We start from the raw sequence: 12918 nt of genomic DNA, 5'->3' as shown, positions 1-12918 counted from the left end.
GTCGGGGGAGGCCCGGCAAGATAGGTTGGTTGGTTGGTTGGTTGCCTCCCACCATGGCACATACCCACGCGGGGGATTGGCCAAGAAGTTTTGTGCCTAATGAGGATGTGACCTATATTATTTTAGATCCCAAAATTTAGAAAAGGAAATACCCAACAGAATTTTTTTAAATATCGGCTTCTTATCTTCAATTCTCTTTCTCTTCCTCTGCTTCTGGTGCTGGCGGTGGTGCCAGAAGATATGACTCACGCTAACCCACTCACGGGGATTGGCCAGAATAGGCGTGCGTGCTGAGAGAAACTATGTGCCCGCTAATTAAAAAATACATTTAAAGAAATAAATAAGCGGTCAATAGAAAAATATAAACAAAGAATTAACTGCCTGAATATGAGAAATAACACCAGAAAGTGTTGAAAGAAATATAAAAGTAAAACTAAGAAAAAGTAAAGAAGAGAAGGAAAAAGAGCCATTAAAAGCATGTAACTAAATAAAACAAGAGAACGGAGTGAAGGAAAGATAGCGAGTGCTAAGGTCATTAAAGTAATGCTAACAGACGGTGGCATGTTTAAGCGGGAAGCCCGGTATGGCCATCTGGCGGCTAGAATGGGAGAAGGCCACATTCCGAAATTAACAAGTGTACGGCGCAGCGATCCCCGCGGCTAAAACCTAACACATTCGCCCCGAACGGTCAGATTAGAGGAACAGACAGTTGGAGGGCCAATTGATTAAACCTCCTTTCCAAGCATATTTTTTGTATAAAGGAGTACCGCCGGCAGGAGAGGAAAAAATGTTTTGTCTCTAATGAGTTACAAAATACATAGAGTGGCCAAGGGGCCAGATTGAAGCGGTGCAAGTAATAGCTTAAATTTGGTACGCCACAGCGAAGGCTGGTGAGGGTAACTTCACAAGCCAGTGACGGACTAATCCGGCACATCCATGAGTGCCGCAGGTGCTCGAGCTCAGAACTTGCGTACGCACATTCAGCCATGCATTGTAGCAGGTCCAGTCTTCAAAAGCGTGCTGAGGTGAGAAAATTTATGGGCGGAAGAACCTCCACCACCGGGCCATCCATCGCGCTGCCCGCCAGAGTGACTGCCGATTCGTTGAGCTCGATGCCTGAGTGTTCAGGCACCCACACCAATGTGGTTGTAGAGATGTAGGTCATAAGTTCCCAGGGCTTCGACGTAGGGGTGGCGTTTTTGCGCCCGATAGAGCAGTGCAAAAAGAAAGACAATCAGTAAGCACTATTGCGTGTTGTGTAGCAGAACCTAGCTTTCGAAGGGCCAGGACAATTTCTAAATATTCTGCATGAAAAGAAGTACTGAAGTCAGGCAATCGGAGGAAAAAGGCCAATCTAAACTGGGAGAGAATATACCCACGCCTGCCTTAATCTCATTCCGGGCAGAGGTATCGGTTGCAATGATGACATGGCAGGGGAAACCGGAAAGGTGATCCTGCAAAAGGCCTGGTAAAGGACTCGATGGGAGTAATTTAGCATTCGTGGAGAACATTTATTCGAAGGCGACATCTAAAGGTTAGACTGAATGATTAGGAACAAGAAAAGACAAACGGCCTACATGTTACAGGTTTAGTAAGGACGGTGCAAATATCCCATGTGAGCGTTTGTACCGGGGTCATGGGCTGCTGAAAAACAACGACGGCCATGTTTCAAAGGCAGTTTGCGATATACGGATATGGGCGACGCCATTGTTCTTATGAATGCGTCAACATAGAGGGCATCCATGCGGGAGACTAGGGGAGAGTTCGGGCTTCCATGTACAAAATGTTCGTTGGCACACATCGGGGAAGACCCAGGCATGGTCTTGGGGCTGGCCGTTCCAGTATTACAAGCGGTCGAAGGTTGTACTCAGGGCTTCCTGAGAAGAGCACCCATCCAGATCCTAGAATTTCCCATCATTTATAAACCTCATGGCTCATGCCAAATCTCTCACTGTTCAGGGAAACTTCTGTTCAGGGAACTCACTGAACAGAAGTTTCAGCATGCTGACTGTAGTGCCACCACGACCTGGAGTCGCGTCAGGGGATCGACGCAATCCCTCCTCGAGCTCTTTCAGAACGACTTCCTCAAAGTTGTCGTGTCCATATCCCATAAGTACGGATGGCACCACCGATGTAAATACAATGCAATCCTTGAGCAATCCGCTTAAGAAAATTTTGGGTCCCATTCGGTGATCTCATAACCGAATCAACGTTCTAATCGGGAGGAGCTACTTTGCAAATGCGTAACAATTCAAACAAAGCACTTTTTTCGTGGAGAGAGAGAGAGAGAGAGAGAGAGAGAGAGAGAGAGAGAGAGAAAGAAACATTTATTATCAGAGCATTTATGGTGTTGCAGGAACGGTTCCCTCTTCATGAGAATCCATAAGCTGTCTTAGCACCTGCTGCCCTCTCGGTGAGCAGGAGCTGGTCTGAGAGGCAGGGGCTGGACAGCAGTGTATCCCACTGCTCTTGAGGATTTGCGATGCGGGGAAAGGGTGGTGAGTTCTATGGGCGTCGGCAGGGAGGTGCGAAAGGGGCACTTGCCCCCTTTCCCCCTGTCACAAATTCGAGCGTATGACGTCCAAAAGTACCGTATTACTTTTTCATATTAGTGTACAGCGCCTAATTCTTGTTACAGTCGTCCGATTCATTCAGTTTCGGTTCTATTCGCCCCGAGAAAACACTGGAACTCCCTCGAACGAAGCGGCGGTAATCCGACCACTCGCCGACTCGCCGGCAAGAAAATACCAAAATAAAAGCTCCGCCGCTCAGCTATCACCGAAGCTACGAGTTCTTTCGACGGGGAGAGCGTAGCTTTGCCAGTGCTAAGGCGCACCGATGATTCCATAAGGGCGAAACAGGGAAGTTGTGCGCTCGACGGCGGCTGGCGCGTTGTGTGTTGTGCCCTCTCTCTCCGCGCCGGCGCAGTTATAAAAAGAGAATCTGCGCCGAAGCAAATTAGCTACGTTTCGACGTTGTGATGTGACAACGGCTTCTGCCAGTTTGTACACCCCACCAACGGCGACCCGCGCCCTGGAGTACTTCAACGTACTCCCAGGTCTCGAATCACCGTGATCATCTCGGACGGCCTGGCCTACCACGAAGCCACGCTTTACAGGTAGCCGAATCGCCTCCGACAGCGGTGCATCGTCCGGCCCGGTCGGTGAAATTGTGGGACTCTGTCTCTCATATGCATCGAACTGTCTTTCTTTCAGTTAACTGTTCTACCTGGAATATTCATTGTTAAAGCTCTTTATTGTACATTTTGTATTTGATCTGTTTCCCGCATTTGTATTCGTTCTAAGTTGTCTCTCACGATCGTAACATGTCCTCGTTCTTGTGCAGTGTTTTGCCTGTTCCAATATAAGTCTTTCTCTTGATTCGTTCAAGGCTCTGACTCACTCTTGCCGCTCTGGTCGCCGAGAGCCGCACATCAGACGGCCACCCCCTTCGTCACCTGTGCCCTGTAGACTCGGTGGGCTTGTTTGCTTGCTTGAGTCGACTCCCCATATCTTCTCACAGCGCGCCCAATTAAGGAATCAATGACACATCCCAAGTTGCAGCATCAGTTGCCCCCGCTCGCTTTTTGACTGTTCCTCAGTCCGGATGCTCCACTTATGCTTTCTTATTTTCCCGCTGACACTGGTCACCCCAAACTGTCAAGAGTGTTCATTTCGACTCCAAGGGTCCCCAAAAAGGGGGGCGGGGGGACGTTTTTGATTGTCTTTCTTTGGCGAATGTAAGTGTACACAACCAAGAAATGTGTATGCCTGCCACCGCTGGACGCATTTCCCGTGAGAACTCTGTCCCTGCTAGTTGAAGTTCAAACATAGGACCTGTGGAAAGGTATATTTCTTTGAAATTATTATGTGAGCATTTCATTTTTCGCTGGTCACTGTACAACCATGTCATGCAAAGCAAGTTAGTGAGAAATATATGTTAGAGCGGAAACGCTAGTGTGCCACCCTGCATAAAGAATTTAGAAGAATGTTATTCAGTGCGGTTTGTTCCAGATACAAAATGCCAAATTTAAATTTTCATTGCTTTCAATGTGAAAGCAAGGGTGAAAACCAAACCCATAAGCGGTGAATGTTGAAGTATTTTTGGCGAAAACCAGAAACACTTATCTAGCACACTAAAACGCACATGCAGCCCAGTAATGCGGGTCAATCTTGATATTTAGAATCTGGAAAGGCTTCCATTCACGGAAAGAAAACCATGATTCAAAGCAGTAAGACTTTTCACCACTTTTCACCAGATTGTGTGTGGTCCATCTGTACCGGTCGGCATTTGCTACGAAAGGAGCAGATGCGCCGCAACTTTTTGGCCTTCTTTCTTCTTTGCTCCTCTACATGTATGAGTGACGGCAAACATCATTATCCTGATTTTTAAACTAGAATGCTTTTTTTCTCATTAAACACATTTTTCTAGGAATTAAAAGTTTGCGATGCTATTTGGTATCATTGTTATTAGGGGAAAGTTTTTTTTAATGAACCAATCTCATATTTTTCCTCCGTGGCTCCCGCAGCATAGCACATCAGCGACAGCGCACTACACATATTTTATACAAGCTCTCTTGGGGGATTATTTTGTGTGAGTTTGTTGTTGTTGACTGGGTGAAGTGCATAGCACGGCCATTTGTTTGCCAGGTGTAAAAGTGAGGGTGAAATTGCTGCTTTAATAGAAATAAAGATGGCCGGAACAAGAGTATTCTGCTGTGTTTATTAACGAAATTTGGGCGTATACACAGAAGAAACGTCGTCGGAAAACGTAATTTTGCGTCCAAAATAGTATTCTCCTGTCTTTCTTCCCAAATGTATTGTCTGGTCATCAGGTAAGGTATACTTTTCTACTCCGGGCAAAGGCGAGGCTGCCGCAGCCATATCTTTGTTGAAATACAAATAGCTAAATTAAAAGGACAGGCAAGTGATATTTGTGGAATGCATGTCCTCTAGATCATACGAAATCAAGCGTTCTGATGAGCTACAGGACATGCAAGAAATTTCCTCAAGGAATTTTTAAATAAACAGGCGGAAATAATTTTAATTTTGCACTAGACTTTCTGAAGTCTGGAAGGTGGCGCCGGCTGGTGTCAAAACGTGACCACTACCTTACGTGCCCACAAAACCCCGTCGGTTTCAATGCGCACTTTAAAAACCGCATAAAGGAATCAGAAAGACCGCGCATTATTGTTGTCTTGGTAGGGCATAAGCTTTGAAGCACCTCTTCTCATCTCTCGTACAGTTAAAAGTATGTTGCCGCACGGCTCACTGCCACGATTACCAGCATTCCTTGTGGCGGACGTAGTAAATATCTAACAATTCTGATTTCAAATGTTCTATGGCGCTATCATCAAAACCGTTTCTGGTTAAAGTGTTTTAAGTGGTGCCCTCTCATTTTCAATAGCGAAAATATACTCGACAAAAATCGGACTTCTGTCCCTTTAAAAGCGAAAACCGTTTTTTCAATGCACTGCTGTGGTAATGGATAAAACATTTGGAATAAAGCGATTCGTTGCAACGAGGGCTTACTGAATTATCAGGGCGCCAGCGTTATGGGGCTACAACATGACCCGCATACGAATAGGCTTACACATGCAAAGCTTATAGCAAACTAGCATTTTACAACACCAGGCAGAGATAAAATTTTCGGGAATCAGTCTCCATTGGCTGCCGACGAAGAGGAAAAGTAATCTCTGCGAATAAAACACCAGTTGGAGCAGTGAGATAAGATCAGGAAAAATCTATAACTGACTTAATGGCAGCCTTAAGCTACCAGTTACCGATGCGCGCCTGCTGCGTAACTTTGTCGCAGTCTCTTGATGGGAAACTCCAGCTTTCGTTCCGATGTCACATCACACGATGCATTACAAATAAACCTGCATCACACGGTGCTCAACCATTAGGATATGGATATGCCGTCGTTACGCATACTTTTTCTGGTCGCAGCACCAGATATATGTGCTCTACAACAAATTGTCCTGTAGTGTGCGCACAGCCATCTCAGCAACTTACGGCTCCTCTGCACTTCTAACGTGTCTTCAGCGGCTGTACCCTGATGCCATACTGACTCATCCTATATTGATTTGACCATGATTAAAGCACCAACAGGAGAGTCACGGGTCAAGATCGAGTTGGTTGCGAGATTTCGTACCCATCGCTTCTGGAAGTTCTGCGTTGGAGGCGACGTTCTAAAAATATAATCATGTTTCACTGTGGATGATGCCAGTCGCGGACGCCAAAATTACGTTTTCGCGGGGAAGGAATGACGTCCGATACGCGTTGCTCCGCCATGAAGTGAGGCCTCCTGGGCAGGCAAATTATGAAACAGTAAGAGCCACAGCCCCAGCATTCGCATTTTTGCTGGAACCATTGGGCCTCTTCGATTATCACTCCCGGATTGTCCGCGAACTGCCCGGGACACGATGCGGCGCTCGATTTTCCCCGTGTATTTCTATGGAACTTTCGTTCCGAAGGCAGTCCGACGACTGCCTCCGGAATGTCACACGCCAGGGAATTCGGTTGTCCCCAAACATATACCACCTGTGGCTTCTACTGTTTCATTACGATCTCCCCGGAACAGATGCCATTGGTCTTGGTGCTGACATCCACCGTCACTTGGTCAGCAGCCGGGCCTTGTAAGGTCTTCTCGCGCCTTCGGTTGGTGGCGTCAACTGGCGGGCGCTGAAGATGGGGCAGAGCCGCCTTCGCGCCTTTAGTGTCCTGGCCTTGCGCGCGAGGTCCAGGAAGGGCCGGGCGACTTCTTCGTACTCTCCGGTGGCCGCCGTTTCGTACAGTTCGCAATTCCACCGCTCGGCGAGCTCCGCGAGCTCGTGCGAGCTCACCGCCCGTGCCTGCGCCAAAGGGCAAAGCAAGCCAGACAGTATTTTAGCCATTTATAATGCAGTACACAAAATCTAACGCTGATGGAGGCGAAAAGCAAAAACATCCGTGTGTACGAAATTTCGGCGCACGTTAAACATCCCCAGTTGGTCGAAATTAATCCGGAATGAGCCCTCCACTACGGCGCGCCTCATCGCCTGCGTTGCGTCGACGCGTTAAACCCTAAAATCAACCAATCAAATCTAACGCCATAAAAATGCTCCCATCCCTTCGTATACGCACGAAGACAGATTTCCCTGTCGTCAGATCCGTGCCTTCTCGGCACATGGTGTCACTTGTTCATCTCGTAACCACTAGCCCTTTCAGCCCTGGGGGTGTAAATTGACGCCATCACCTAAAAGTTCCTGTTGCGCATAGAGAACGAAACCAAAACTGCTAGTTTTCTTGGGAATTGTTCTCCAATGATGCCTACTGAGATAGATATCCCTTTTGTTTCCTTTTGGTGGAGCTGGACGCTACAAAGAAGAAGAAACTCCGGTGAAGACGAAATTACGACACTAAGGCTGAAAAAAATGACAGTTCGATTTTTATTCCCAAGCTTCTAAATCTATAAATACGCACACTACGAAGCTCACTTCTTGTTTGTAGGTTCATGTAGTAATAAGGTTTAGCAAAATATGCGAAAGCGATGTCTCTGCTCAGCATATTTTTTTTTAATTTCCAAATGTTCTAATTAATTGCCTCCTTAATGAATCTGTCATTATTTGCACTCCCAACTCTATTCTTTGTTCGTGGGCTTATGTGACCATAAATTTTAGGAAAACACAAAGAAAACATTGTTTTGCTTGAAATAAGAAAAATCAGGGTTGAAAAGGCTAGACTTGCATTCCGCAGCCAGCATTGCCAGCCTTGGCTACACCCGTGCATCACCTCCTGTATTCTTTCAACGCCAAACGCATCGCCCGATTTACAATGGAAGTGAGCGGGACGCCTAACTCGCCACATGTCGTAAGGTGGGGCCCCGAGATTAACCGGAATCCTCGGTCGTGTCCAAGATCGCAATTGAATTCGAGATCGGCTTGTCCCTGGTTGAAAAGGCAACCGATGTTTGACACCGTTAAAGTAGCCACGCCCTGGCCAGCAATAGGAACTTCGGCGCCACGGCCGAGCCCGTTTTTCTTACGTTGCTACCTTCAACCACACGTCGCCCCAAGATTAACCGGTCACGTGGCTAAATCACTGGGAAGGCTAGCAATTCGGGAAGAGTGGCCACAGTAGAAGAAAAGGCCGCTTGAGGCTGATGCTTTTGGCATGGAAAAATACGCGGACGTGATCCGTGTCATGTCCGCGTAGAGAACTTTAGGCTTAACGTCGCGGCAGATATTTCTTCGTCGCTTGCTATAGAGCGCGGATGGCGGTCCCATGCACAATTTTACCCACTCTGTTACGCCCCTTCAGCCATGTGTAACTATATTTTCGCCATGAATTTCGTTCTGGCGAGCGTCGACCAACTATAACCGCACCTGCCTGCGTCGTTCCCATTCGCGCCGTCTGCAGCCAATCCACTCATGGGCTCTGCGGACTAGTTCGGATATCGCACGCTTACAATATTTTGCAGACAGGAAGCTTTTATATTTGATGCAAACGATGCGAGATAATTTTCCAGCGCACTTTAAAACTGACATGCATTTATTCGTGAAACCTGCAGCTCATATGGTTTCGTGCAATGGCAACCACTCTCTGGAACTTTGTACAAGCCCAACTAAAATTCGAAACTGCATCATTGCTAAGTCTTTAAAAGAACGTTTTAGAGCAATCCGACGTGTTTTGTACTCTGCCACCAACGTTGCTGGCAATAGTCAGGTTCGGCGATATCCATCTCCCTGCAGCATTGTTAACTCATATCCCAAACGCATAAGTGCGCAAATCTAGCCTTCAGCTTCAATGTTAAAAACCCAGACGCGCGTGCGGGGAACGATGCCAACCAACACCACGACCGTTACCACAGACTCACAAGGGGCATGCCGCAGCTTCATGTCGGGATGAGTGTCACCCGTGACGCTACACATCCTGAAAAGCTAGACGCCGGACAGGAAGGTCGCAATTGTGTGGACACCGGCCCACTCTTTCATGAGAGGCAACGAACACGCCCATCTCATGGCCCGAGATCTCGCCCACCACGTCGCGGAGGAGACACCGGAACACACGCCACTCAGAACCTTCCACGAAATTACCCAACACTACAGGCTCAGTAGAAGAACATTCCCGGCACCACACCCAGAGCTCTCAAGGAACCAAGAAACCACACTCGGACTAATACAGACAAATACGTTTCCACATCCAGTCAAAATGCATGTGTTATTTCCCACACAATTCGACGCACAATGTTAATTCTGTACTAGACCAGGCACTCTACGGCACATAATATGGGAGTGTGTCAAGAACCCAGACCTGCCAGCCCCTTTTCCTTCCCCTACCCCAGAGCAGGGGGAGATACTGCTGTTCAGCTCCCTCCCTCAAGATCAACTTCTGCTGGTCGAGAGGGCCAGTCGAGCAGGGACGGCACATGGTTACCTGAAATGAGGAACCACCCCACCTAAACTTAGCTCAATAAAGAAGTTTTGTCTCTCTCTTTCAGCGCACGCGCTTTTTTCCTCTCCAAAACCGGCCCTGTGGTCTTGATGCACGTCGCTGACCGCTCCCAGACAGTAGGGAGTTTTAGCAGTCCGTCTGTTCAGTCGTATACGCAGTTACCGTGTTAACCGGGACCCTACTGCGCATGCGCACGCGGAAGGGCGAGGAGGCGCATACCACCATGACGAATGCACGGGCGTGGCGAGGGCTGGGCCCCGGAACTAATCCCCCTACCACGACAAATTCGCAAGTGCCCAGACGGGTCCCGGTCGACACGGTAACCACGTACAACACGGAACATACGGAGTGCTAAAACGAAAACGCGTGCGGAAACGCGTCGTTCCCGGTGCATGTGTCACTAGATAGTTTTAGCACTCCGTATGTTCTGTCGTTTACGTAGTTACCGTTCTGACCGGGACCCGTCTGGGCACTTGGCATTCGTCGCGGTAGCGGGGCCCTCGCCATGCCCGTGCATTCGTCACAGTGTGGTGCGCCTTTTCGCCCTTCCTCCTCGCCCTTCCGCGCGCGCATGCGCAGTCGGACTTGCATGTAGGGAACTTGCACTTAGGGAACTCAAGTTGCGACAGTGACGGAATGTTCTGGCATGCTGGGCGTGCAGTGTTTTGATGTGCTCTCTGCCTCTCTTAGGCAGGGTTGGTACGGTCTTGCGAACCAATACTCTTAGGCAATGTTGGTACCCTCTTGCGAACCAATACCTGGACGAGATCGCTCTTTGTGGCCGCAAGCGCCAGCGGTTTGCCGGGCGCGCTGTCCTCCAGCCAGCCGTGCATGATCTCTGCGGCGCGCACCGACTCGGGACAGGTCAAAGACACGACGATCAGGAAGCCGTCGCCCCAGGACAGCTCGCTGGCCTCGAGCCTGGACTGATAAGGTGCAAAGCTCGGTACCCTCCAGGGGCGCTCTCGAACACTATTCGCCAGTTCTGTTCACTAACGCACAATTCATCGCTGGCAGCATTTTTCGCAAACGTGTGGAGCGTTAATGCTGACGCCAGTTGATTAGAAATCTTTACGAGAAGATACTCTGAAGCATCAGCCATTAGTAATTCAGAGTGCGGTAAGAGAATACCCCTGATACCACATGACTGAACAAGGTTATCCGAGGAAAGAAAAGCTTTCTTTCCTCCATGTCGCAGCACTTTCGTCAATGTGGTTTTCTTGTTGGCCGAGGCGTGGGGTAGTATAGCACTGGAAAACCTTTATATTCTGCGTGGTGCGGGAAACACATAAGGACATCACCCACCGCTTCAGGTGCCAACAAGATCACGGGTAAATTCTCAACGAAATTCCGATGATAGAGTCTCCAATTTTAGCCCGCCAGCCAGCGCGTGAGCAAGTGTGTCAAAGTTTTAAACTTCAATGTGCGTAGATGAAATAAGCTAATGATTGGTACCCTAGAAACTTTTTTTCTGACAGGAGAATTCTGATGAAATTAACCTAATGCCCTTTAAAATGACAAAGGCAATAACGCGAAGAATTATTACTATTCTAACATATTTTTACGCAACACAACACGCACATTCGCTCCTGTGAATTTAAAGCGCCTCACACGGGCGCGCTGTCTGCATACACAAAGGGCGGGTTAGTCAATACTTTCGAGACTAACACTGATTGGGGTTTGCTCGACTTTTTTCTTCGATGTGCCTTCCTGGTACTCACTTTTCCCGCTGTGTCCATGAGGTTGATGCTCAGAGACTCGCCGTCATCGTCGATCGTGAAAGGGTACACGCTCACTGCACAGCACAGGAGAGAGGGCCGCAAATGAAATAGAAGGCAAGATTCAGTCGAGTTACAAGGGGAGAAACTGGCGTTTAATTCAAATTCCGGCGACCAGAAGGGCCGGCGACCACACACCACCTCGAGCTTTTCGATCGCTGTGCCGCCTGCCGCCGCTTCTCCGCGGCGTTTACGGGATAAGCACTCCGTGGCTGATGGGGGGTCATACAGTATTTTGGTTCTCCCTCGCTTCTTTTTTACTTTCCGCGCCCTCAAAAGCTTGTTATGGTGACCTCTGTAAGCAAATAGTACGTTTAGGGCTCTTCAAAAGCAGCTGCCTTGGCATAGTGCTCGAACGCCAACAAGAGCTACCCGAGGACCCGGTTCTGCCCGCTTCCTGGCCGCTGTTACGGGCGTCGACGACGGCCGCAGCATATTACCACTTTCCCCTCCGAATACCTCAGCACAAGTGAATTCTACTGTCGCCTCTGTTTAGACCTGATACGGGAATAGTAAGACTTTGGTTTCGTTTTGCAGCGCGGACAACAAATTCGGCTTTGATTCGAATATATACGTCGTAGAAAAATATGATTCGGGGATGTAATTGCCCAATATCTGGCAATAACATCTGCCTTTTATGGGAATATAAGCCACGCCAGAATGTTAAGTATATTCAAACGCTGCACGTCGTTAAATTAATATGTGCCCACTCACGCCTTGTAGCAAGAACCGAGGAACGTTAATAAAACCACGGAAAAATAAATCGTCTGCAAGTCGAGCAGAAACACAATAGCTCGTACGGGGATGAAAAAACCCAGTGAAGCTTCTGAAATGCTAAAGACGTTCGTCTAAACTTAAGCCAGGTAGGACTCACGAGGCCAACTAGATGCGAAATGCACTGCTATTTAACGAGACATGGTGTGGGAGGACGGAGGGAGATGCGTAACTACCATTGCGTGCGAGTGGAGATGAAATCAAGGAATATAATCACACACCCACACACACACACACACACATCACAAGGAATATACACACCAATAACAGTGACGCACATGCATCCCAACCGGCTCATCATTCAGTGGAACTGTCGCAGTTTCTCGACCAACAGTCCTGTTCTTAAACAACAAGTCGCTACACTCAGACCTCTCGCGCTTCTCCTACAAGAAACGAGAGGAGCCTGTAAAATCCCAAATTACAATACGTATATGACACCCGCCATTATGCATGTGGGCGCCAACGCAGTGGAAAAAATAGAAGGCCAGGCAGCAATCCTGGTGCGAAAAGACTGCAAAGCGGTACAGTACCGTTGGGATTTTGACTGTAACAGGCACAGGGAGGTCGTAGTAGTCAAGGTTGATCCCACTGGGAGCAGGCCCGTATTACTGGTGTCTGTCTATTACAGACCGTATGGCTCAGACCGTTACCGCGACACATACGATTGGATTACTCACATATTTTCTTTACTAAGATTTGACGGCCCGGTTATCGTTGGTGGCGACTTTAATGCGCGAAGCCCCTTATGGGGGCACACGAACACGGACGTTAGGGGATCCCTCCTTGAACAAGCCTTAGAGTTTAGTCCGTTGGATCTACGAAATGAGCCTAATGTGGCTACTCGTATTGGACTCCATTGCACTCAATCTGACACAACTCCAGACCTCACCTTGTGTACGCCAGGTGCAATACGCAGTTGGGATGTTGCCGAC

At 48.3% G+C, this 12918-nt stretch overlaps 1 protein-coding gene across 2 annotated transcripts in view; it reads right to left on the bottom strand.

The window, feature by feature from the left end:
• Window positions 1-4708: 4708 nt before the first annotated feature.
• LOC144144240 (ras-related and estrogen-regulated growth inhibitor-like) overlaps window positions 4709-12918 on the bottom strand; it is a 48301-nt gene continuing 40091 nt past the window's right edge. Inside the window, exons 3-5 of one of the 2 annotated variants that reach the window (XM_077675607.1) lie at window positions 11156-11229; window positions 10193-10355; window positions 4709-6853 (exon numbers count right to left, since the gene is read on the bottom strand). In XM_077675607.1, coding sequence (XP_077531733.1) covers window positions 6552-6853; window positions 10193-10355; window positions 11156-11229 — 539 coding nt within the window. In that variant the 3' untranslated portion in view covers window positions 4709-6551. Of the gene's footprint in view, window positions 6854-10192; window positions 10361-11155; window positions 11230-12918 lie in introns of both variants that reach the window. The other variant, XM_077675608.1, reaches the window with a different exon arrangement.

This window comes from Haemaphysalis longicornis, unplaced genomic scaffold, assembly GCF_048455015.1.
Source record: "Haemaphysalis longicornis isolate Haplotype H1 unplaced genomic scaffold, Haemaphysalis longicornis Haplotype H1 scaffold_67, whole genome shotgun sequence".
Lineage (NCBI taxonomy): Eukaryota > Metazoa > Arthropoda > Arachnida > Ixodida > Ixodidae > Haemaphysalis > Haemaphysalis longicornis.
Note: the sequence above shows the minus strand (reverse complement) of the source record. Positions and strands in the feature narration are given on the sequence as shown.